This window comes from Orcinus orca, chromosome 13 (assembly GCF_937001465.1).
Source record: "Orcinus orca chromosome 13, mOrcOrc1.1, whole genome shotgun sequence".
In the NCBI taxonomy this organism is placed as follows: domain Eukaryota; kingdom Metazoa; phylum Chordata; class Mammalia; order Artiodactyla; family Delphinidae; genus Orcinus; species Orcinus orca.
The window spans coordinates 2,580,466-2,606,521 of NC_064571.1; the positions used below are offsets into that span (position 1 = coordinate 2,580,466).

Sequence of the window (26,056 nt, forward strand, 5' to 3'; positions counted from 1 at the left end):
ATCCTGAAACCCAGCTGGCTCCAGGCAGCCACGCCCAGTCCAGCCGTCCAGGAGAGAGGCGCACAGAGTAACGTGTGTGGGAAAATAAACTTTCATTTTTTGGTTTAGAATTCGCACATCCCAGAATATGTTTCCCCAAATAAGCAAGTCTTCGCAGGCAGAGCCATTAGACGGTGTAAAATTGCCCACATGAGCCTTCCCTCGGGCACTGGCTACAGAAACGTCCTAAGGGAAGGCTGTCCCCTGAGCTCCATCAGGGATTCAGTGCACAGATCTCTTCCAGAAGCCCTGCCTCCTGACTCGCTCGGGGACCTCTGAGTTCCTGCGCCAGCCTCATCTCCGACAATAACCTATGCTCACACCTATTCTTTCTTTCGGCCGTGCCACACGGCACGTGGGATCTTAGTTCCCCAACCAACCAGGGATCCATGCCCCCTGCATTGGAAGTGCAGTCCTAACCACTGGGCCGCCAGGGAAGTCCCCTGCATTACTTTTCTATGGCTGCTGTAACCAACCACAAGCATGATGGCTGAAAACAGCACGAATTTACTGCCTTACAGTTCCGTGGGCTAGAGGTCCAACCCCGAGGGTTTACCTCACTGGGTTAAAACCAGGGTACGGGCAGGCAGCATTCCTTTCTGGTGGCCCGCAGCACCTTAACATTAAGGCTAGGATTCACTCGCCTGATTAGATTAAAAGTATAGACTATTCAATGTTCAAGTTTTTTAATTTTTCTAATTTAAAGGAAACAGATTTCCTAAACCACAAGCAAGTTATTGTTACCCTATTTATTGAGCTCTGAAGTTAAGTAAATCATTGAAGAATATTCTGAAAGACTTGGTACTACGATGAAATGAGTAGTAACAGCCACACACTAGATGTTTTAGAAATACCCATCCATTCCCTCCGAGCCACTCCTGTCTGTCACCTCTCAAACCGCCCTGTGTCATGCACCCTGCCCAGCAGGACATCTCAATTCTCATCTGTGTGACCCACGAGTGGGTTCCACTCTGTGGGGACAGCTAAGTTTGTAACTTAAAGATCCGCTTCGGAGTTTGGGTGGCTTATTGTAGGTCTCCAGATTCTCCCTGCAAACCCTCTGAGATCCAAAGTGATTTCTCCCCACATGCCGGGGAGTCTCTGAGGCAGTATGTGGACATGAGGGCAAGATGACGGTGGTGGGCTGGCCCCTTGCCCTATGGACCCCGCAGATCCCAATGCAGGGGGTGGACAGGGAGAGGAGGGGCAGGGAGGGCAGGAGGGTGGTTGGCAGGGGAGACCTCAGAGGGCGATGCCGCACAGGCAGTCAGAAACGCCCATCCCATCCCACACGAGGATACTGGAGCTTATGTTTAGGAAGCCTATATATAAAGACCAAAACGAGCCCACTATGCTCTTTAAACAAGTAATTTCAAGGTAGGAACAAGAAACCCAGACACTAAAATTGAGATGACCATAAAGTTTTGAATTCGTCCCATCCTTGTCATGAACTGAATGGGCATTCTCAACGAGGCACTGTGGAGACCCTCAGGCCAGGAACGGACTTCCGCGGTTCCGTGAACCCCTCAGCGTTACAGGATGGCACTCTTGTATACGCTGCCTTTCCAGGGTGAGGAGTCTTTGTTTTCACCTAATTCCATTGCTCCAACATGGATGAGAATTTTTACATAGTTTACATTCGCATCATCTTGAAAGAGAACCAGTGCTGATGATGTATGACAGGCCCTCTAGCTTGAACGGTATTCGTGTGCAGAGATGTTTCTAGAAAGCCTCCAGCACCCGGGTGTCAGGCTGCAGCTGGCTGACGCTCCTGTCACCACCCGTGGGCAGCCGGCTGGGGAGAAGAGAAGCCAGGTCCAGGAGGGCCCTTGGAAGAGGGAACGTCCACAGGAGTTCCAGCCAGGCTGGCTGAGGCCAGCCCGTCTCAGGGATGCAGGGATGCTCACGGCGCAGCTCAGACCGTAACGCAGCTGGCACTGCCTTCCTGTCACTTCTTCCCTCAGGAAGACAAGGCCCCGGGGGCTGTGCAGGGGGGCGGCTACCAAGAGTAACTGGGGCGCAATCTCTGAATGCTGCCCGCCGGGCAGGGCCCACGTCCTCCTCGAGGCAGTTTTGACGTTTTTGGTCGACGCTGGCAACGGAGAGTCACCAGGACCTGCTGTCTCGGAAACTGCCAGGTGTCTCACCCCAGTTCTCAGTGGTCCGCGGAGCCCTGGAAAGCAGGGATCCTGCCCCCACCTTTCAGACCAGAGGGCGGAGGCTCGGTGTGGGTGGAGGGCGGTGGTCTCCGGAGCACGTGTCACCCCAGGCCTCGCAGAAGCTCCCAGCCGACCTGCCAGGTGAGGTCCCGTCCTCAGCTCCGTGTCATTACTGCTCAGTCAACACTTCTCAGCAGGACCTAATTGCCTTCTAATTGTTTTCTCTGTGTTTGTTGTTTTTCTAATTAGAGACGCAAATTCTAAGCTTTGAGGACAAAAACTCTGTTGACTACTTTTTGTAACCCCCTTCCTGGGGGAACCAGAGGAGCCAGCAGTAAAGACGCCATGGACTGATGGAAGAATCCAGACGTGCAAGGCAGATGAGCAGGCAGACCCCACCTCCCGAGCTATCGGAACGTTTGAGCGAGGGGTCGGTAGTGGCGTCCTTCTCCCAGGGGGAATGTTGACTCCCAAGCCTGGCGTGAGGGGGCGCTGGGCACAGACAGCAGAATCCTCCCGCTGCCTCTGTTGCGGGGAGAAACACGCACAGACCCGCACCGCCCGCGAGCTCGGGCTGGGGAGGAACAGACGGCAGGGGAGGAAAGGGTGCTGGGGACAGCGGCCGGGCCGCTCACGGGCACCAGGCAGCGGAGGGGCGGCGCGGCTGGGGGGCTCTGCAGGCAGGGCTGAGCCTGGGGAGGCGGGTGGAGGCCAGCGTTCCTTAGCGGTGAGGGGCCCCGACAGCTGCGGCGGCGACCACTCTGCACAGCTCTGCAGCGACCCAGGCCTGACCCTGGGGCACAAGTCCCACCTTCGGGGACGGGACCTGCTGTCTGCTAGGGCTGCCCCTGCGCCCGCTCCACCACTGCTGCCGTGGGAGCTGCCCTTGGTCCGAAGTGGCCCCAGCTCGCTAGTCTGTCGGAAGAACCCCGAGAAGTGAGAGGCCAGGTTGGGAGCCGAGCGCCCGGGAGACCTGGGACACGGCCCCCATCCTGCAGGATGTCCGCCCAGCCCAGAAATCCTGAGAGCCTCCCAATAAGTCCCCCTTTTCAGTGTAAAGACAGCCCAAGTCTGGGGTTCTTGCCACCTGCCACCGACAGGTCCTCACATAGCCAAACACAACCACCTACCGATGTGCAGTGTCCAGCTCCCTTTCCTTTATCTGCAAATCGCTGTGAAACACGCCTCTCCTCTACCACCCTCCCCTCACTTCAAGGCAATACAAAATTCAGTGTAATAGTGGGGGACCCCGAGCGGGAACAGGGACGACGGTGTCCTCGGCGGAGAAGTCTACAGGGTTCGAACGCCATCAGGAGAGTTCGTGTGAATCTCGCATTCTCGACTTGGAGAGAAGGACCTCACACTGTGAGGCTGGCTCCCCCGCGGAGGTTTCAATCATTTTTAAGAGAAGTACAATCAAGTCTTGGGAAAATGAAAAAGGAATAAATTTGGAGTTCTCGTGAACAGTTTTCATAGAAGATCCAAAAGTGGTCCTAACTTTTGTTAAAGCTAAAGTAGCAGTGATTTCATGAAAAGTAACAGGAATTTACCACTTTATTAAAGGGGTCTCCTCCCATCCGTTAAAGAAAATTTCCTAGAAGGAATCTGTCTGGTTTGTATTTATAACTTGTTAAATAAATGTCTGATGAATAAAAATTGAGTAAGAAAAAGCACAACACAGCAAGACTAGGACCCCGTATTCTGCTACTGCAGGAACAGTGCCTGAAAGGCTGAGGCCCTGCGTAAAACCCAGGTTTTATCAGGATCAGGTATGAGGAGGCCAACAGGCCAGGAAGTGACTGCCTGAAAGGCACGCGGCAGGCATGTGGTTTACTGTGGCCAGGGACCCGCTAACCCTGGGAGGGGCCCTCCCTCCAGGCAGCAAGGCCCCAAGACGTCTGGAAACACATGGTTAAAGCAGGCCTTCACTCCAAAAATCATGGCCTTTAAATACCTTCTGATTCTAATGAAATACCTAATTCTACCTTATGGTTCCTTTTTTGAAATATATATTATAAATGTTATTATTTAGTTTAAAAAGCTAATGGCCTGTTCTGAAGGAAGGAATACACTGATATGACTTGAATTGTTTTTTCCCCCACATTTTGCACCTCTATAGTAATTTATATTTTCCGAGAAATGACAGAAAAAAATTCTGACAATATTTTGCTCAGTGTTGAAGCTCAGCAGTTTTCATAGCTTAGTGCTCAAAGATTACTTTCAGTTTTCAGTAATGAGTTCATGGTGTCTTAACCAAAGGCTTACAATAAGAAGAACATCTTCTGTAGCCCACAAAGTTGGTCACCAAAGAAGGTGGCAGTATTTCTGTGACATGATGATGATTTTTATGGCCCCTTGACTGTTAATTTGGAGGAATGGGTCACAGGCTTCCTGGTAGAGGCGCTTGACATCAACACTCGTGCAAACACGAGGTGCTGGCCCTCCCTTACAAACACTGAGAGCTCCTCGCGGCTGCCGCCTCCCGTGGTGTGTGAGGGCTGAGCATGTGCGTCAGTGGGGCTGCTGGATCGAGTGTAGCCTGGACGCCTTAACAGATAATGGAAACACTCGGTCTACAGCACGCAGCTACCCCACGTACAGCATCGTGTTTCTGTTTCTTCTGAGGAGTCAAGGTAGTGAACTGTCATTCATTTTCCAGGAAACTGCCTGCTTACACCATGACCCTCACTCCTTCCCTCGTCCAACTGAGATCCTGTGCACTTGGGTTTAAGCAAATCACAGTGGTTAAGGAGGGGTTTCTTGAGGAAAATCACAACCCACACTGATAGGGGACCTGCTCTGGGCTCCGCGGCTCCTGTGGATTTTACTGAACCCTCTAACCCTGGGACAGGGGCTGCTGTGCTCCCCTCCTCACCAGCGACCACCCAGCTGTGAGGAGGTCAGCTGCCCGAGGTCACACATAAGCCCCGGAGACTGTTCTCGAGCTCCTACATCCCAACTCACGGTAGTCTTTCATTCACTTTTATCATAAAATGGTTCATAATAAAAATCACACGTATCACATTTGAAAGGTACAGTAAAGTGGACACTCATGTAACCCTCCTCCTAGCCAGACAAAGATTATGACCAATATCCTTGACTCCTGCTCCCACCAGGTCAGGCCCAAGATCTCACCATGGTGTCTGCTTCACCTGCTGGATCTAGGGCTGCACACAAAGGGCAGACTTATTGTCCTTAAACCCCCCCGCCAAACCCTCCTCATGCCCGCGGTTCTCAGTATCATAGGGAGGGACCCCTCTGGGCATCTTGTGAGAGCAATGGAACTACGTAGCCCAGGAAAAGTGACGCATGTATAGAACCCTGGAACTACTTCAAGGTTTCACAGACACGCTAAAGCCAGATCCTCAGAACTAATTCATACTGTAACCGCAAGTCTGTACCCAGCTTGGAAGGTACTATGCTGAGTGAAATAAGCCAGAAAGAGAAAGGCAAACTCAGGCGTGGTATCACTTATACGTAGACTCTTTGAAAAAAGTCACACTCAGAAACAGAGAGTGGAATGGTGGTTGCCGGGGGCTTGGAGGGGGGACTGGCCTGTTGTCCTCCGCAGAGGCTCAGCTGGGCTCCTGGCAAAGACGCTCCAGGGGCTTCACTCTTCTCAACAAGGACTCTCAGCCCTCAGTTTTGAAAGATATGTTGTAACAACTGCTCTCTGGGAAAACGAGTGAGTCCAAGTCCGTCCTGTCATTAAGTTAGCAGCGCGGCTCTGCTGGGTCAGATGTGTGGGGCTGGGCCTTTCCGTCCGCAAAAGGCGGTCTCTTGATTGGATTTTGCTGCATGCTCCTCTCAGGTCGAATGTGCCAAGATTCTGAGTTATGCTTCTAAAGCTCTCTTCTGAAAAAGTTTTAAAAGTAAAGCAGCAAAACAAAGCTAAACAGTTTTAAATAATGATTTTGAGAAGGTAACCTTTACGACACTGCATTTAGCATAAATCAGCTCCCAACTCCAACGTGCGACGGTGCTGCTTGACCCGGCCGGCGCCTGCCTCCTGCGCGTCCGCCGCGTGCCAGGTGCACAGGCCCCCTCCTTTCCCGCCCAGACACTCAGCGCTTCTTCCAGGTGAACTTCCTGCGGGCTCCCTCCTGGCCCGGCTTCTTCCGCTCTCTGACACGGGGATCGGCAGTAAGCAGTCCCGCTGCAGCATAAAAAGAGACGCCTTTATGAACCACGGAAAGCGCAGGAAGGCAGGAGAAGCGCCTGAACCGGCAGCTCCTGCCGTCAGAGGAAGAGCGCCCAGGCCCACAAGCAGTTCCCAGCCTCATGTACAACTCAGGACAGCAGTCCGCTTTCACTCTCCTAAGCTATCTTCCCACCTTCCGAGACAAACACCAGGCACATTGCTTGAGTCTGCTTTTCCTCTCCTATGAGAGATACGACTCCCTTTTGGTTTTTAAACTTGTTCAACTTAAGACAAAGCTGCTCTGGTGTGCCAGTCGCTACTCACTGCCAGGGAACTTGCCCGGCACACTTACTATTACAGATGTGAAAGTTTTAAGAGGGAGAAAAGCAAAACTTCCTGGGTGGCGAAGTGTGTGGAAGTATACAGACACCACACAGTAACAGTGCCCGTGAATATACCGACACGTAACATATGACTTATCAAACATATCTGAGAAAAGAAACTTACTTTTCTAATTTGTGTGAGAATAATATTTCTTGGTACTTTGTTTCAGAACCTAAAAAAGGTTTTAGAGTTGTGTTCTCAGCACAAGGCGTTGGTTCCAGAAGAGTAAAGTCAGTTTAGACTGGAAGCTCCCGGTCTCCCACCATCAGGAGTAATTACAGCTTCTGAGCAATAAACGAGTCACTCTCAGCGTACGGCCCCGATGGGAGTGCCCAGTGGTGGCCCGTGTGGGGTGTTGGTAACTACCACAAGAACACCAGCGACGAGAAAACTCTTTAACTGTGTTTATAGATACGTAAACAGACCGGAGTTTCTGTCTCTTTCACCTTTCCAGCACTAGCGCTTCTCTTCACTGTATGCGAGCCTTGTGTCCTTTATTAAGGTACTTTCAATGGCCACACAGCACAGGCAAAATTCACATTTTACGCTTGTCATATACCCATAGCTCTCGCATTTACTTGTACTTAGGGGGTGTGGAATAACACAATGTTTTGTGCGGAAGGCAAACAAGACCTGTCTACATTCTAGTTTAAATGATAAGTAATGATGCTTTATTACTTTTCAATATGCACAGAAACTCAAAACTAGCAGAATTGTTAAGTGAGGTCCTCTCAAATGATTTTAATGACTAGATATGAGCCCTACAAAATGGTGAACTGTTTATAAGCAAATGGATTTTTAGAGGTTTAAAAATATTAACTTGCCTAAGCTACAGGTGGCCCTATCTGCAGCGTGGGATCAGAACCCCAGCAGTGCAGTGGGAGGGCAGGGGCAGGGCCCACGTCACTTGCCCAGAGGGGCTCCTGGACCCAGAGGCGCCGGGGGCCTTGCTGAGGCCACACAGCCGGTCGGCAGTGCCCGCAGTGCTTTCCTCCTTCACAAATGGTGGGAAGACACTCCTCAGCTAGAGCTGCCCCGACTGACTGTGAAATGCGGACGCAGGGCCCTAACGAACATATTGATCATAGAACCCTTCTCCCCCTGTGCAGAGACTCCGGAATTCACGGCTAGGTGACAGGGTCACACAGAGTGAGTAAGGGAAATAAAATTCGAACTAATATCACAGTGGAAAAGGAATCTCCAATAACTTTGGAGAGAAACACCTTAGGGGTTCCATCATTAAATCGAATTAACGATTACAAATTTCTGTAATAAAACAAAAGCCACCGCTCACGTGCCCGACACAAAACGGAGTCGGATGCAGACTCGAGGGTCCCCCGTCCCCCCGCCCCCCGACCCGAACTCACACCTTGGCGCATCCACTCGACCTCGTCCTCGGTGACAAAGCTGCACAAGGCTCTCGCCGTCGCCAAGCGGATGGCCCCCGCCTGCGCCGCCCGCCCGCCCCCCGACACCGTGCAGGTCACGTCGTGTTCTCCAAGCCGGTCGAGGAAGTGGAAAGGGAACATCAGCTGTTCTCTAAGGCACAGCACGAGAGGTGGAGTTAGGTTCACTGCGAAGATACACAACGTTACAGGCTGCTCACATTCTGGGCGTGTGTGAGAAACGCTAGCGTCTCCGCCACTCAGATGCTGTGAAAGCAGGGTCAGGCCTCTTCTGCTCGGGCACAACGGCACACCCCAGCTGTTTGCTGACCCTGCTCGTCTCCCGAGAATTTTGTGAGGCTTGAACATAACCTCATAACGAAGTCAAAGCTGGGAGAACTCCTTTAACCCACTGAATCCACCTCTCCGGATTCCATGATCAGATGCAATATTAACAGGTCTTCCCAAGCAACTATCAAGCGCCGTTGGGGTCACTAAGCAAAGTGTACTGCTGTATCTGTATGAGGTTTGTGCTCGTCCTGACGCCGTGAGTTTTAGAGTCACTGAAACCACACTCGACATTTTCCCATTGAGACACGCACTCTGCCTGCAGTTCCCTCGGCTGCAGGGTCCTGCCAGGTGACACCCCACAGACCAGTCAGGCCTGCTTCCCTCCACAGACAGTGAGCACCCATGCGGTCCGGGCAGGGCCAGAACCAGAGGCTGGAGCAGGCAGACTGCCCTGGACCTTCTTCTCACTCACAAACAAGGGACTGCTTTTGCCTTCATAGCTCTTATGAATTTTACTTAGAAAAGCTGATGAATATTGAATATCGCGTTTGCTTGTTTGGTCTGACACTGCAGCTTTCTGGACCCCCCAAGTAAAGGTTAGCGTCACACAGTGACGCTGAGAGGTGGATGTTACCCCTTGGACTGCACACTAGCGGAGCAAGCCCAGGCTGGTGTGGATGGACACAACAAGAGCTCGGAAGGGCAGAGTTAACTGGAATTTGTAACAATACTGCTTCAACAGGGATGCTGTTCCAACAGGAATGAAACAAGTCCTACAGTAGAAAACAGGTATGAAACGACCTAAATCTAATATTGTTTTCTTTGAACAAATGTTCCAAAGTAACCAAATAAAAAACAGGGATGCTACAAAAGTAGTACTACAGTTGACCTTTGAACAACATGGGTTTGAGGTGTGCAGGCCTGCTGACACGTGGATTTTTTTCAACAGTAAATACTACAGACCTACACCATCCACAGTGGTCGGACCCCTCGATGAGGAAAGTCGATACAAAGAGCCATCGGTAAGGTTGTACTCAGATTTTCCACTGTGCTGGGAAAATCCCAACCTCCACATTGTTCAAGAGTCAACGATATTATAAATCATAGCTATATAATAAGAGCTAAAGAAAATTTAGAGGCTGATAATTTAACCCCGCCATCTCCAGCAAGGACACCGAGGTCAGTATGGAACCTAAGGAACTGTCTTTGGCACATCACAGGCCCACGCTGCCTGACACGACTGCACAGGTGAGTGACGTGAGTGATGATGTTACTAAGAGAAGCCCTGCTCACCTACTCGTTTGGGAGCTTAAACGTTTATATGTTTTAATTCTTAAAACTTTAAGATTCCCTAACAAATGCTTATATAGATTAAAAAACTGAGACTAAAATTTGGGGAAAAAATTCAGGCTCTGTGAGAGCACTTGAGTCAGGGTGGTCAAGGCAAGAAAGGACCTGAGGAAGAAGTCTGCACAGTCAGGAAGCTGGTGCACACTGAGCACGACACTAAGTCTATAAAGAGAGACAGCAACATCCAAAGGGTACAGTTGAAAACCATTACACACCTATTGGTTTTAATTAATCTGGACTCACACTAGTACATGCAAAAACAGTTACACAGCATGAAAATACTTCACAAATCTCTCCTCTCAGTGATCTCAGATGAAATCCTGAGCTAAAGAATCAATTTTATTTTGCTCTTTGTTATATAATCAAAGTTATTTTGAAAAAAAAAATTTCCTCCTTTCAATCTTCTCTGAATGCCACTCCGACGGCACCAATCGTACAGCCCATAACCTGGTACATATATAAAATCACGTACTCTTATTTTTCTGTGACTGCTTAAGATGCTAACTTGTCTCCTCTATCACACGGTTAGTGCCATGTGAGGAATGTACTCCCTTTGTACAGGTGATCAATTAAGAGCTGCTTCCCTGGCTGAGTGACAGGGCAAAGGCCTTTCCAAATCAGAAAGCACTGCTCTGTGTACCCCACACAGCACCAGGAGCATCGTGGTAAATGTCTGCTAAGTGAATGAATAAACACAAAATTTCTGACAGCTCGAGGAAGGAACACAGTCGACACTCCCAATGACCTGTTTGCTATGTCTGTGTAAAAACAGCCTAAAGAAAGGACGCTGGAAAGAAAAGCAAGCAGTTCAAACTGACCTTCAGGCAAGCACCTCAGAGATCAAGTCCAACTCCCTCCTACCATTTAGGGAGGTGACCTTTAAACATCTCGGCTGAGTTCACACAGCTGGAAAACACACCTAGAATCAAGATCACCCATTCCTGGCTCGGCCGTCTCCCTACCACTGGTCAGTGGTCACCTCCCTGCTCATCTGTAAGCTCGTGAGCCACTCGTGCAGGAGGAAAGGCCAGTCCTCGATAGCACGGCTGCCGTGAATCCCAACAACTACTGAAAGACAGTGAGGCGGTTTGGGCGCCTATCCCACCAAGACTAGCCTCAGGCTTCCCAATCAGATAGGGAGTTTCTTGACAACAGAAGCCGTATCTCACATAGCTCTTGTATCTTCGCAATGCCAAGAACAAGACTGGGCACACAGACAACCCTTAGCAAACGCCTGCTGAATCAGACTGAAGAGTAAGTTCTAAGGGGGCAACTTAATTGTGAGATAAAGCCAAAATCGAGACTTGCTATTAAATCATCAGGAGTTATATCTGAAAACAAATTAACAGACAGTTATTGATCAAATGCCATTCCTTACAGCAGTCGTAATGCTGAAGTTACGGGTCTCTCTGGCTTTTGGTGTGACAAATAATAGCTTCCTCCGTCGCCTTCCCTGGGAGGGTGATGGCAGAATTAGTTTAATTCCTACTAAACAGAGTTAGAGCGGGCTACTTCTTGACACACACACACACACATAAAATAAGCATACATTTCCTGAAGTAATTATTCCGTCCAGAAGCTTACACTACACTGGCATGGTCCTCTTTCCTGACATAAGCATTGGGATCATAAGACCCTTAACCCTTCTGACCCTAAACACCACTACAGGAACCAGGAGAAGATTAGGAAGAGAGGAACTAACCATGCAGAACTGCTGTGACTTGTGGATAATGACAGTAACGACTGGGAAAATCATAACCATCTCAAGAAGAGGCCTTATACAGTGACTAAGGAACATATCTCAGATGGGCATATTTAGTGGAGTTGGGCTGTAACACCTACTTATAATTAATGTCTGTTCCTCCACGGGATACAAATTTCAAAGAATAAAACGGCCATATGTAGCCATGGGAACTAAGCAAAGCCTGATGAGCTCTTATTTTAATATATAAATGTCAGATTTCTTTGCTTGCTCAAAATATATATATAAAATTTTCTGTGAATAGAAAAACATCCAAAGTGATAAAGCGAACTTTTTCTAATATTTACGACGGTAAGTGCCAAACAAGGTTGGTCTTCGTTGTTTTGTGGCTGCCCATCCCCAAACCCAGGAAGCAGAGGTGGCATAGCCTGCATTTCAGAACACAAGACCCCGAGACACTCAACTTCCGGTATGATCTGATGAAAGGGGAGGAAGACTCAATTAATGAGGAATTCTAGAGATGCTTTTTAAAGATCTGGAAAACAACATAAAAAATAGTGACCGCATCCCTCTAGCTAGTTTGTTATATTCTATTAGTAAAAAGAAATCATCATGCAGACAAATATAATCAGAAAATCATAAGCCTTAGTTGATCGTGACATATTATAAAGTACATTTTCTTTAAAAACAAAACCAAAACAAAGACCTCACCTGTCCTGAGTCACCGGAAAGTAGAGCAGGTAGTCGACCCCATTTACTTCTATCCTCCCACTTCCATGGTCATAAACAGTCACTTTTGCCTTTGCAGTCTTTCTGTTACCTTTAAAAATACAAGACATCTATTAGTGAACATCTTGAGGCCCAATGCTTTGACAGAGGCAAAACTACGTTAAATTTTTTCCCCCAGAATAACAATATGTAACACTCTATATAGGAAAGTTCTATAATTAATACAAGTCAAACAAAAATAGAACAGGCAAACTACACCATAACTGACGTAATAAAGCTTACTATGGGGTGATTTTATTCCTTAATCCCATTTTAGAAACACTACAATGATTTTAGTTTCAACAAAGTAATTCATATTTATTTATATTATATAAAAAATCAATTTACATAGTGTTCTTTTTAAATTAATAAGAGTATATCTTAATCGTATAATTTTTAAAATATATGAACAGTATAATAAAGTATAATTGGTAGAAATAAAAGGAATCCTTAGGAAAGGTCACACTTCTTTGAAAATATTAACTGAAAATGAAATGATGTAAAATTTTTTTAAGTTGCAGATATATCATTTAATAACTCAATTCTTTAAAGTTACATCATGTCAAATGTCTCTGTACACCTACAAGGAAGATGTGTGTCGAGGACCTAAAGTTTTAACGTTCTGTAGTTTTAGCATCTGACGTGCAGATTCACCGAAAATTTTCATTTAATATAAGAAACCTTTATTTAGAAACCTAAACCTTTATAAGAAACCTATATTTTGTTGTTTCTACCAGTTGAAAATATGAAAATACAAAGTGTTAATATGACTGTGTAGGTATGTGTCCACATTTTTTTCTTGCAACATTATAAAGTTCAGTTTTTAAAAACGTCAACAGAACCTTAATATTTGGAAATCCAGCATAGCAGCAGCAAAAATAAACAAACAAAATGAACACCAAAGGGCAAGAGCAAATAAACATCCGGCTATTTCCCAATCCTCAGCGGGACGGGGTGGTCTCTCTCCATGGGTGCGTTACCTTGGCCTGTGCTGAAGGCCATACCCTTCTCGTCATACTGCAAAGGCTCAATCAGCTGTTTTTTCGATTGAATGGTTACACTCCTGCGGAACCTGCCCACAAATTCTTCTTCAGCCGCGTCACACGGCAACGCCGATAACCTTTCCAGCAGCCGAATGAACTGTGCGTACTGCAGACAATAAAAATTCATTAGGAGATGCAAGTGTAATTGCATTTGCTAAATTTTTTCTATTTTTATATACTTGATCTTTCCAATGTTGCTTTTCCTGATGAATTTTGACAGGATGACACTTCCGCAACTTCATGCTGCTTTTAAAACAGCGTGCAGATGCAGCACTTCCCCTGTGTACCTTTAGTGCTCAATCTTTTCTTCCGAGAAACAAAGAGATCTATCATTCAAAGAAAAATCCATTTCTCTCTATCAGGATTACATGAAGGTGAAATTTAAATTCACTTTCAAAAAAATACTTAGATGATCTTTAAGTATAATTTCTACTCTTTTATTAGAACTGTATCAAGAGGCGCTTCATAAATAATTTCCAGCAAGTTTCGTACAGTAAAATGGGAAGAGTCTGATTTTGAGAAAACATACCTCTTAAACTACATTTCATAATACATTTGGCAAATGTATCTTTAGCTGTTCAAGCTGTGTTACTTTAATGTTTATGATTTCCTTTAAAACCGAACAATCAAGCTATTTAAAAATTCAAGAGATACTTGACTTAAAGGGCAACCTCTTGAAATAAATTACCCTTGCTACTCAGTGCATTTTTTTAAATAGTTCTTGAACATGTGATTAGAAAGTAAACAACTTGGTATTAACCCCTTAAAATTAGAAGCCAGAGTAATCACTCTAAAGTGTTTATGCAGAAGGAAACAACTGATACTTGAGATCCTTAGCATGGAGTGTGAAACCCAGTTTTTGATAACCTTATTTATGTTTTGCCAACCCTAAAAATCATACTCATCTTTGTTACCACTGCCTTTACAGTGAAAATCTACCATTAATAATTTGAAATGTATAAAAATCTCACAAGTAAGATTAAAAGGGCTGCTTCAATTATTGCTTCCTGTGATGTTACAATACTGGAGAAGGCAACTGTCTGAGGAAGAGTGAACTGCTAGCCACCTGCGGTACCCAGCCTGGTAAAGCTCCATCACCTTCATTCACAGGCCTGTCCTTCCTCAGCTGCTCTCAGTTCCTCTGCACCGGCTGTAATACCCTTGAACACACAAGGAGGCAACTACAGGTATGACCCAGCCTTGCTTGTGAACTGGGATCATGGCTCAAGACATCACTGACTACCCCTGCCTTCCTCATCTTGACACCAGCCATCAGCTTCAGGATTTCTTCCAACAGCCAGCTGCCCAAGGTACAAAGATACCTATATATTTGGTTGTTTTGTGTTCATAGCTGCACACCTATAACAAAGTCCTTGGGATGTTTTCAAAATGAAAACAAACAAACCTGTATTATAAAAATAAAAGCAGCCAGAAAACAGGGAACACTGAAATGATTCATTCAATGAAGGAGCAAAGAGCGGTTTTTCAGTTGGATCCACGTGCAGTGATACTGACTTGGCAGTTAGGATATTAGAAATTAATTTCAGATCTTTAACTCACCAAATGCCCGACACCTTAGTTAAGCAAATTGCAACTTTTCCAAAACATTAATTTCTTCAATATGTTAAATGAGGAAAAGAGCAATTTAAGCATATGACTTGAAATCTACACGGCAGCAAGGTACTAACAATGTTACCCACTGCCATGGAAGGAAAAAACCTTTCTTGGAACAATTTGTGAAATTTTTCTATACTCCAATCTTCCAGAAATAATCTAAATTTAGAACACCAACACATTTAAAACATCAAATTTCCTGTGATAATACTGGCATATATTAGAACATTGAGCAAAAAAAGAATCAGACTAAGACCTAAAGCAGGGGTCACCACATTCCCAGGCTTTAACATTCACTGGGGGAGCCTGCTGAAACTGTGGATTCCTGGGTGACACCCATGGAAATTCTGCGTGATGTCTGAACCTTGGGAACTGCATTTTGTAACCAGCATTCCAGGTGATTCTGATACAGGCAGTTTTGCCGATTCCAAGATGAAACATACTGGCCGTGTGGATACTGCATTTGGTAAGTCAGGAAGGTAACCATGCGCTTCATTTCTCTTCTACTTAACCTGTAACAGCCCCTTACACTTATCATTAGCCTGTAAAATTAGCACCCACTTTACTAAAGGGGGTGAAAAATGACACCTGCCATGCGCCCCTGAACAAGGGGCAGAGGATGCAAGCGCACTTGTGGAGGAGGGTCTGGGGACCAGGCACCTTCCTGACCCTCCCAGGGCAGAAATCAGCTCCACATGTTTTAAAAGGAAAACCGTCTTATGAACACCTGCCTCTGAGGAACATTACTATTAGGATCCTAAATACAGCAAATGTCTACAATCTTACGGCACAGGTCCCCTTAAATTAAAAAGATTAATTACTCACATCTTGATCTGACAGTTTTTCCACTAGCATTTCTTCCAGTTCCTCCTTAATCAGCCATCTGCTGCCAATCGGGTCTCTGTTAAAATATCACATTATATTCTCTTTTAAATTAACCATACAATGAGTTATATCACGAAAGATCCCACAAGTAGTAGCGATTCTTGATTGGGAAACACATTTTTGTATTATATAGCTGTGAAATTTCATCCAAGTAAATGATTTTTGAGACACATTATTTCATTTCCTCAATCTACTTTAGAAAAGATACCCAGTCTAGCAAATGTTCCATTCGCAGAGTTAGACATGGCATTGGGGAACCCATCTGATGATATTCAAGTCACTAGATTTCTCAAAAATTAAAACTGTGCTTGCTTTTCATAATTTACTTTAAAGGGTATATTACAGAAACAGAGTTAATCTGTCCATGGACTAAAGTAGTAATGAAATCCAAATAAAAGGCTACGGGTAGTATTTACAACTAAAACTAGGTATATTCAAAAACTTGTGTCTTTTGCATAGGAAGAAATATGTGAATAAACAGCCCCAAATTTAAAACTGGTTGGTCAGGTCGATGGATCTAATCTATCACTGTTTGCTAAATGGAAGCACAAACCTTCAAATACAAAATACACACACACACACACACACACACATACACACACACATATATGTATATCTACGGGCATATAAATGCACAGTTACATACACAAAAATTCTAAAGAAATAATATTCAAATACAGTAAGTGCCACTTAACATACAAATCTAGAATGAAGTAATATAAAAATAATAACCTTAATACTTACATCCTCCCAAACAAAAAAAAAATCACCTATTATTTGGAATTTTAATGATTAATGCTGAAATAATGAACACATTTTTAGGCTTTAGGTATGCCTAAAATACACCAATGATAAGTGGTATGTTTTTAGTTAATTTTCTCATATATTTTAATGCAAAAAAGAACTTACTTGGCTTTAGTTTTTTCTGAAAACAGACCTTTGGCTCGCAGCTGGTCTTGACGGTTTTCTACATCTAGTAGCTTTCCATAGGCTTCCTGTGGCAAATAACACACACATACACTAAACCAAGAGAGACGGCGAACCATTACCTCCCTTTATGTCTCCCATGAGCACCTCATCTCAGAAGCGTCCTCCTCAAGTCACAGCTGCACAGCAAGGATTACTGAAAATGCTCTTTAACAACGCTATTTCTCATTCAAACTAAAGAATGGTGGAGTAATTTCAATGAGAATTTAGTATCATACATAGTAACACACTTAACTTCAAATGATTTTTTAAAAACTCTATAGAAGGTTTACAACTCAGTGAGGTTCGTAAAAACGAAATGAAGATACAAGCTATTTATTTTCCTTAAGAGTTCCACAGAGAACCAAAACTTTTCCTTAAAAAAATCGTAATTTATACAGCAATATGCATTTAAACTTAGAGAGTTACCAGTAAAAAATTTTAACATTTATATAAGATTTCTCTTTACCATGTAGTTTGTATCTTAAAAAGTTTTCTATTAATATTTATTTTTCATTATTTGATTTCTATTAGTTTACTTTCTAACAAAGTCTGTGAATGTATGTCACCTGTTAAATCATAATGCAAGTAGGAGAAAATTTACCATTTTGTAAGCCCTAAAGGTTATCAATGAAATACGATTTCCAGGAAATGAGTTTACAGTAAGCAGAATAATGCAACTGTCTCCCAATTTTTTTGACTGAGCAAACTTGAGGACTCAAATCCAATCTATGTGTATTCATTTATAATGTACACATAACCTACCATACTAATACCTAAGGAACAGATGTTTTCAAAGGATGAGCTAGAGATGATATAAACATTTTTTCTTGCTTAATCATGACACCGTCCAATACCATCAGCTAATCTCAGAAGACACAGCTTGCTGCTCATAGAGATGTCTATCCATATTTAAAACAGTCCTCATAATTTCCAGTTTTGGGGACGACCTCTTGTGGGTGCTGATTAGAGCATCATATTACATCAAAATGTTGCTGATAGAGTCTGCTCTAAGAATACACGTGCCCCTCTGTCACTCCCTTTGTATTTACCAATGCTTGCATTTTATTATCTTCATTCTGCAACCTCTTTTCAGGAATCCATTTCTCTCAAGGGGAAAAAGAATGTAGGAAGGAAGGAAGGGAGGGAGGGAGGGAGGGAGGAAAAAGGATGTAAAGACTGAGCCTCTGAGTTTCATAAACATAGATGAGAAAAGCCGAGATTATGCTCTATGGGCCAGGACTTCTTGGTGAGAAAAGGGTAAGTTCATTTCCTGTGGTAGGGAGACTCGTAAGAGTGTGTTTTGTTTTGTTTTGTTTGTTTTCAGTAAGGGTAGTAGGATTGATACCTTAGAAAAGAATAAGAAAAGCAGCAGCACTTAGAAACAGTAACACTGGGCCGAGCATCTCCGACAGAGTGAAACTATCACCATTAATAGTTGAGTGATTCTGAAGCTAAGTTCCCAGCAGAAGCAGACAGCAGCAGCATCTAGGCCAAGCACTAGGTTAGAAATGTAAATTCTCAGGCCCCAACCCAGACTTTCCCAAGAGGAACCTGTTGGAAGGGGGGGCCAAGTAATCTGTTTGAATGATGCCCCCAAGTAACGCACCCTGAAGTTTGGATCTAAACACTGGAACTCTGGGGACAAATGAGCTTAATTCAATTTTAGGGTACAGATTAACTATCTCTACAACTATACTCAAAGTATAAATCCGTCACCTGTAGCAGCAGAAAAATGTACCTGACAATTCAAAACAAACTGTCCACTCTAAAGAAAGCAAGAATAGAAGCCATCCACATACAGAACGTGTCCCTGCTATGCAACTTAAAACCATACAATTTGTCTCCCGAGAATTGGTAAGCCGCATTTGACTGTAGTTCGGGTACCTGAAATTCATATTTAAAGGCTAAGATAGTGAGTTGTAAGCCCAACTGAATAGTGTATCAGAAAAATCTCTATGTACCTATTTCTAGAAAGCAATTCTGAAGTGCTCTGAACAGGTAAAATACAGGGAAAATAAAACCCCACAAAATGAATCCTCCCCGCCTTGTACGAAGGGGACAGACGTGTGCAAGCAGCATCTCGCTGTGCACCTGCACCGTGCGCCCTGCCCCTGCCCCCGGAAGCCTGCCCCAGCTGGGGGTCTGTGGGAGCAGGATGGCATCAGTCTCCACGTCTCCACGCTGGGCTGCTCCAGTGCCCTGAGATTCTGAGAGTCCTGAGTCAGAGATGTATCTTTCAAATCTATCTTAAAAATATGAATTCAAGAGAATACCAACAACGGTAGTAAGACACCCTACCTGGTTATAAGGGTCTATTTAATTTTCTAGAATAACCAAGGCAACTAAAACAAAAATAACCGATCTGCTTCATAGGTCAAGTTTCAAGTCAAAATTTGGGGTGCTAAATGTGTCATCATTTTCCAGTGATTCTGAGCAATTTTTAAGTCCATATTTTTCTTAAAACTTTCTTGCACTCTGCTACTACTACTATATTTAGCTCCATAATAATGTATAAATAGTGTAAGTAAATTCACCAGAAAAAATGTGGAATATGAGAAAACCACCCATGAAGAGTGCACGTCAAATTTAGAACATGGTAAGTTCTATTCATTTACAGCACATGCTTTGATGGCTGTAATTCATCAAGTTATTATATCATGCTCTTTAAGCCCCCTCATACACTTCTTTAAATAGGAAAATATATGTAAAGTACTTGGCATACTGCCTGGCCTACAGTAGTGGTCAAGAAATGATGCAGCGGCGAGGTATGGCATTCAGGAGTCAAAGAGTCGAAAAAGTTTTACTGGTGCATCATTTCTATTTTTCTTTCTTTTCTAGATAATAAAACCACTCCTGAGATTCTAAAGGTTCTATCTTGGTTAGTCAGAGACTACAGTCCTCTGGAAAGTACATTCTATAGCTTCAACTCCCTGAAGAGAGGTGCACTAATTTACATCAAAAAATCCTTGAGGGTATAAAATATGCCAGGAACTGTCAACATCACAGATTATCAGTGCTAGCTTCTGGTATATTGTTAAATTTCCACTTAATTTTTAAGGGACCCTAGAGAATTAGCATGACCCCACCTACACTAAGTTTATATACTGTATTTAACAGTATAATTTTCAAATATGACAGGAATAACCCAGATGTGAAATGCTGAATCATTCATCACAGCTATGATTAATATTTCATAAAATCAAAGCAAGTCTATCTACCCCTCATGTCATCAGATTTCCATAATGTATGAATCGAATTTAGAAGGTGCCTAATTTGGAAATACCAGGTGCTCAGGGTACAGAAAAGAAATGCTTCAACTAAATTCTTCCAAGAGCATGAGCAATGTCATCTTTAGTCTACCAAATTCTGTTTTGGTTGTATTAACCATGTTGAAATTCCAATTTTAGGAAGGGTAAACAAACAACATTTCTTAGGAGGGTGGTATAGAAAAAGTCAACTGTATTTTGATATACAAAATATGTAATAACTAACAGTAATTATCATCTTAGATACTAGTTCAATACAGAAAAGTAAGCGACTTAAAATATGTGTTTGTTGGAAAAAAAAAATCACAGAAAATAAATTTCCTAAATAACAATCTTCTCAATTTTTTGGCTACTGGCATATACAAAACCAACTGGAGTAAATATGCATATAATTCATTTATCATGGCTTTTATCATGCAATTTATCTGAAGCTCCAAGTGACATACCTCTACGGTAGATCCTAGCTATCACTTTGTAAATACATTATGCTATACAGCGTATACTTCGTGTAATGCTACCCGGCATAAAAAAAGGAAATAATCTCACATATAGGTCATGTTAGACAAGTACTCTGGGAAAGTACGCACCTGGGAGTAATTACATAGAAGTGCTTGTGACTCGGATACCATATATTTTTACTACTGAAAGCTCTACCATATATTATAAAAACAATTTTACCATTATAAAAGAAGTAATCTGATTAAAGTCAACAGAGGCAATAAGTTGAATCAGTTTTTAAAAATTAATTTTCCCAATTGTTACACCTGGAACATACAAGATACACAATGGTAATTATTCATATATCAATATGAGAAAATGTATATTAAAGATACTTCTAGAACAGCAGTTTGTTGCTGAATTAGTTACTGAATTAACTCCTGCTGTCAAGAAAGAACTTAAAACAGCACACAGACAACATGTCAGCACTGGGCTGTAGCTTTCTAGAAAGAAGCACTTTACACAGTCATAAAGTAGTTATTTGGTACCTCACTGTGAGAAGGGTCACTACTTTAATTCCATTTTTCAAGGGCACTGCTTCAAGTTTTCAATATTCACCCCCCGGTGGCAAGGAGGATGCACAGAACCGTGATACTGAGCCTCCGGAACTTCTGCTTGTTGACTCTGGAACCTCCATATACTGAGGCCTCAGACCCCTCCCTGGGCTACCGTGTGAACACAGAAGGTTTAAGTCGCTTAAAATAAATTGGAGAATTTCTAAATAAGCCAGGCAAATGAATCCTGTTTATACACACATTATTAGGATTAGAATTACTTCGTACTTTTTAATATTTTAAACTTTCTCCCCCAATTCAGCAGAGTAGTTTAAGTGCATAATGATCTACTTATTCCTTAATTTTATACTTTTTAGGGTAAAACTTTCATCCAAGGCCATATAATTCCTTCAATTTATAGAAACACTCTGAAAATACTCCAATGTTTACTGTAAAACTAGTCCTAAAATATACATGAGGTTTCTATAAGATGCTAAATTCCCAGTATAGTTTTTAGACATGCAGAACCTTATCTTAAACGTTGGGGTAGGTGAGCTGACGTAAAATGTCAATAGATGCTTGATGTTTCTGACAACTCACAGTGTTTCCAATGTTTTATACAGCTTTTCCCAAGCTCTGGTTTCACGGGATGTTAAAAGATGTTTTGGGTAGAAACAGTTCCGTGATCCAACATATTTGAGCAGCAGTGTTTCTCTACTGAAGGGCGTCAGGGAGTTTTTATCACGCTAAGTGTCTCCTTATTAGTTTCCTAGTGCTGTATACAGTATGCAGCATTCCCAAACGAGCTTAATTTCAGAGACCCTTTCTTGACGCTTTTATAACCAGGGTTCCTCAGAAAGCACTTTGGGAAAGGCTATATTACAGCCATGCCCTGTCTTAATGAATCATATTTTACAAAAGGATTCCCACTTCAGAGTCAAATAATCACCTCCCACAATGAGTTTAAAATAATTTTCAACTCACTTTTAGTGAGTTTCAAGATATTCAGAAACCTAGGTGTTGATAGGAGTGAACGGGAATTAACATTTGTCTTAGGATTAAAGGACCTGCACAACTGCCCAGGTTGTGACCGCCCCGTTCATGAATGCAGCCCCTTTGCCTGCCCGCCCCGCCCGGTCGACTGGGCAGCTCCAGCTGTGGCGGGCAGGGGTGCCTAGGGCAGCTGGGACCCAAGGGCACAGCCATCGCCCTATCCTTAGCTGCGCAGGCAGGCTTCCTCCCCCACCCCCGGACACGCTGCTCAGCTATTCTCTGGTGCAGCACCTGCTCCACTTCAGACGCACACATCCTCTAAAAAGTCTTCCCTCTCCTTTACATTTCGGTTCAGTTGTTTCTGGAAACTCCTTTTACTCTCTCTTTCTTCTTTCTGCTCCCAAAACGCTACGCTGAAACTCTAACTCACGTCTGAGAAGTACACAGGTTCCACTGGCTATGTGGCCATTAAGGAGATGGAAAGTCATCCATTTGGGGTAAAAAAGATGGATGAACAGGGCCATTCAGCCTGGAGCCCCCTCAGTCCTCAACGATCCTTTAAGAAACTCCGTACAGTCCTTATTTCTTCTTAAACTACCTCTCACTGTTTAAGAATTTACTTATTAGTACTGTTTCATACTTCATTCATTACGTATGTACACCCTATTCGCTATTTTGTAAAATAAATGGTTTTTATGGACCTTCCCAGGAACCTGAAGACAGGTGTATGGTTGTGGCCACAGGAAGGTGGGAATTCCAGCCAACCTGATGACGAGCCCTTAGAAGGTAACACACTCACAAAGTCTGTGGCCCCAGCCCCCGTGGATCGGCAAGTTTCCCTTCACCTTGTGCTTTCCCAACAGCTTCACTTCTGGGCGGGAACAATGAGCCGCTTCTTTCTTCTCATCCGCCTCTTCCCTCAAAATCCTCCTACTTCTCCACAAAAACAACTGCATGGACTAACTACAGGTTAACTGGAAACAGTGTTCACTTAAGCATTACACATTACCCTTAACTGGAAGCTGCATCAGGCCCATCTTTTATTCGCTGCTCTAATGTAATATACAACTTTAACATGCAAGCAGTGACCAAATACTAAAAGCAGCTTTGATGTTATTACCGAAGATAAAAAAGGTTAAGGGACATCACAAAGACCTCCGGGCAGAACTGCAAACATGCTTAGAGCTGTGCTTTTCTGACGAGACACATGGCCGTGACGGCCACAGCTCACACAATCACAGCCGGTCCAGGACATGGAAAACAGAGTTTGCCTTAGTGTCTTTCACCCTGTCACATGGGAAGAAACTGCATCAACAAAATGAAACGGTAGCAATAATGATTCACTTCCCGCCCACCTGCCACAGTCTTTGCGGGGCTGGCTCCCTTGCTACGGTGGGATGGCGGCGGGGGGGATCACCCTCCCACAGAATGGAACGGACCCCTCCGCGCACCGAGAGGGCAGAACAAAGGAGGGAGCCAACATGTGCAGCAGTTTCAGGTTTTACCGTCTTATTTTATGTGCGATCCCTGATTCACTACGAAACCACTCTTGTGAGCTGAACAGTGAATATTAGTCACATACTATTTCAGAGTAACAAACAGCACCTAGCATGACGCTGACCTGCATCAGCCAGGCAATGACCACAGCTGTGAGTAATAACATCTGCCGTACGTGAGGCTCAAGTGATTGGTATATATTTAGGAAAACATTTATCCTTTTTCCATACATGTAATTACTTTAAAGTTCCGTACGATACATTTTTGAAAATACAAGGGTTTATTAATTACCTGAATTAACACGCTCAAGTTAAACCAAAATATCTGTAATTTACATGTATAAACTGTTCTGATGAACAATAAAACAAATACCAAACCCACAGTGTTTGGGGGTCAAACTACGCAACAAATGGACAGACCTAAATTACTGAATTTAACTAACACACAGAAGCCCAAAGAACTCTCCTATATGCAAAGCAACTATATGACGCAAAAGGAAGACTTTATAAACTGGATGTAATTTGACATTCTAGTCGAGAGTGGGGTAGTATTTTATCCACTGAGAAACTGACCAATTTCTTGAGCAATCCCTTTTAAAACTCATAAATAAAGTTAGGCCTCTTATACAATGTGTAATTTCTTCGTTATGATGGAATGCAACAAAATATCTTGCCCTTGGGTTGCTCAGTTTCAGCCAAAACAAATGCAAATGGCTTGTCAGATGACAGCTGTTTGGTAAGGCTCCTCTACAAGACCCGCATGCTTTACTTTTTTCCGTGAAACTCGGGATGAAAGGCAGAAGGCAGGAAGAGAATTAATGTAGCATACAGTCTAAAGGCAATGCTACAACCGTGATTAAGTAGAAAAGTTAAAAGGCACAGATTTTCCACAGCTTCGCTGCGTGCAACCCATCCGTGTAACAAGTTGACAGGCCTAGCGTGCCAGCTCCATCATCCCCTCCGACAGCTAAAACGCAGCGCTGCATCCCTTTTCAGGGGAAATTTGCGTCTGCACCATGAAGCGTTGTACATTATTTCTCAGCACTGCAGGGGGCTCGAGTCCATATGGAACCTTCACAAATATTACCACAGATCAAACCAGCGGCGTCGTGAGGCAGATTTGACATACCTATTTAAATGAGCAGCAGGGGTCCCTGGGCAGCCTCGGGCTGTACGCAGAGCCTGGGCGGAGAGCAGAAGCCCAGCTCCATTACTCAGCAAAGACACTCTCCGCATCCATCATTCATTTCATTTCTGCCAGGGCAAGAAGCTCATTTGCCCAAGGTCAACAAAAAGTGAAAAGAAGGTTTTCTTTTTTTCCCCAAGAAATAAATGTACCTGACAAGTGGGGATTTTGTCCTTTGGGTTTGCGGAGCACAAATACACACCAGCCAGCTCGACAGAGTACACGTGTGCACGCGAGCCAAGCCACCCGAGAGCTGACTGGGGACGGGAAGGCCCAGGGACAATGTCTGTAACTTGTAGAACTCATATATGAATAAAATAAAACGACACCGTGTTCTAAAAACAAAGTGGGTTGTGCTGTTTAAAACTGGGCATCAGCATCCAGCCTCTTGTCATGGTAACTGTAGGGAACTCCCCAGTGCGCGCGCACCATCAACCAACTTACAGCTCTGAAAGAAAATAAAACCTGTTCCCAGTACACGCGAACGCAGCTGGAAGGCAACAAGTAATAAAATCACTTCCTAGGCCTTTTGAGCCCAAATTCTAGACTCATACACTACACTGACCTATGAAAAGCAAAAATCGTATAGGAATAACTAAAGGGTAGAGAGAAGGACTTGCCTCTCCCCCAAGGTGAGCACCCCATCGCCCTGACAGCCCCTTTCCTGATTCAGGTCCCGCCTTGACGCACACCCACGCATTGATACTGAGCTGAGCATCTATCTCCCAATATGACCTCAGTTTGGAAGTAAAAGCATTTTAAGGACAAACCATTCTGACATAAATTCTCTAATGCTTACCTTTAGCAAAAATGAATTAATAAAATATAAAGCCTTTCAACATACTGTCTTGTCTCTGGAAGTCTTATTTTTTGTCCATTATGAAACACACTAGGTAAATTCTGAAGCTGAGGGAAATCTCTGCTATCATTAGTTACTTAGCTTACAGTTCATATTATTTACCATAAATGTAATATACTTACATGCATTAATGAATAATATGACTGTTTGCCAGTATAAAAGAGAAAATGAAATGGGCGGCCATCTTCTCCCCACTGGATTGCTAATAAAAACCAAATGAAAACAAATAAACAAAAATAAAAATATACAGAGATCAAATAGCTTGTATTTAATTGCAATTCATAATTCTGCAATAAGACACATTTTTAATTCTGATTAACTTTTAAAATAACAAAATAGCATTTATATTTAGAATTTAGTTTGGCAGGTTTAGCATGTAAATATTTAGGATATTTAATATTTCATACCCATTAATACAAAGCAACGTTTATATTTGATAAAACATTCCTAAATATTTCACCATGAGAATTTCTGTAATGTTTTAAATAAACACACAAAATACCGAAGTCATCTTGCTAGAACAAAAAAATTTAT

At 43.6% G+C, this 26,056-nt stretch overlaps 1 protein-coding gene across 1 annotated transcript in view; it reads right to left on the bottom strand.

Moving 5' to 3' along the window:
• Window positions 1-5,687: 5,687 nt before the first annotated feature.
• MRPS9 (mitochondrial ribosomal protein S9) overlaps window positions 5,688-26,056 on the bottom strand; it is a 41,509-nt gene continuing 21,140 nt past the window's right edge. The window contains exons 5-11 of the mRNA XM_004277732.4: window positions 25,645-25,724; window positions 16,671-16,756; window positions 15,702-15,777; window positions 13,200-13,368; window positions 12,163-12,271; window positions 8,093-8,262; window positions 5,688-6,354 (exon numbers count right to left, since the gene is read on the bottom strand). Of these exons, the coding sequence (XP_004277780.1) occupies window positions 6,263-6,354; window positions 8,093-8,262; window positions 12,163-12,271; window positions 13,200-13,368; window positions 15,702-15,777; window positions 16,671-16,756; window positions 25,645-25,724 (782 nt within the window). The 3' untranslated portion in view covers window positions 5,688-6,262. The remainder of the gene's footprint in view (window positions 6,355-8,092; window positions 8,263-12,162; window positions 12,272-13,199; window positions 13,369-15,701; window positions 15,778-16,670; window positions 16,757-25,644; window positions 25,725-26,056) is intronic.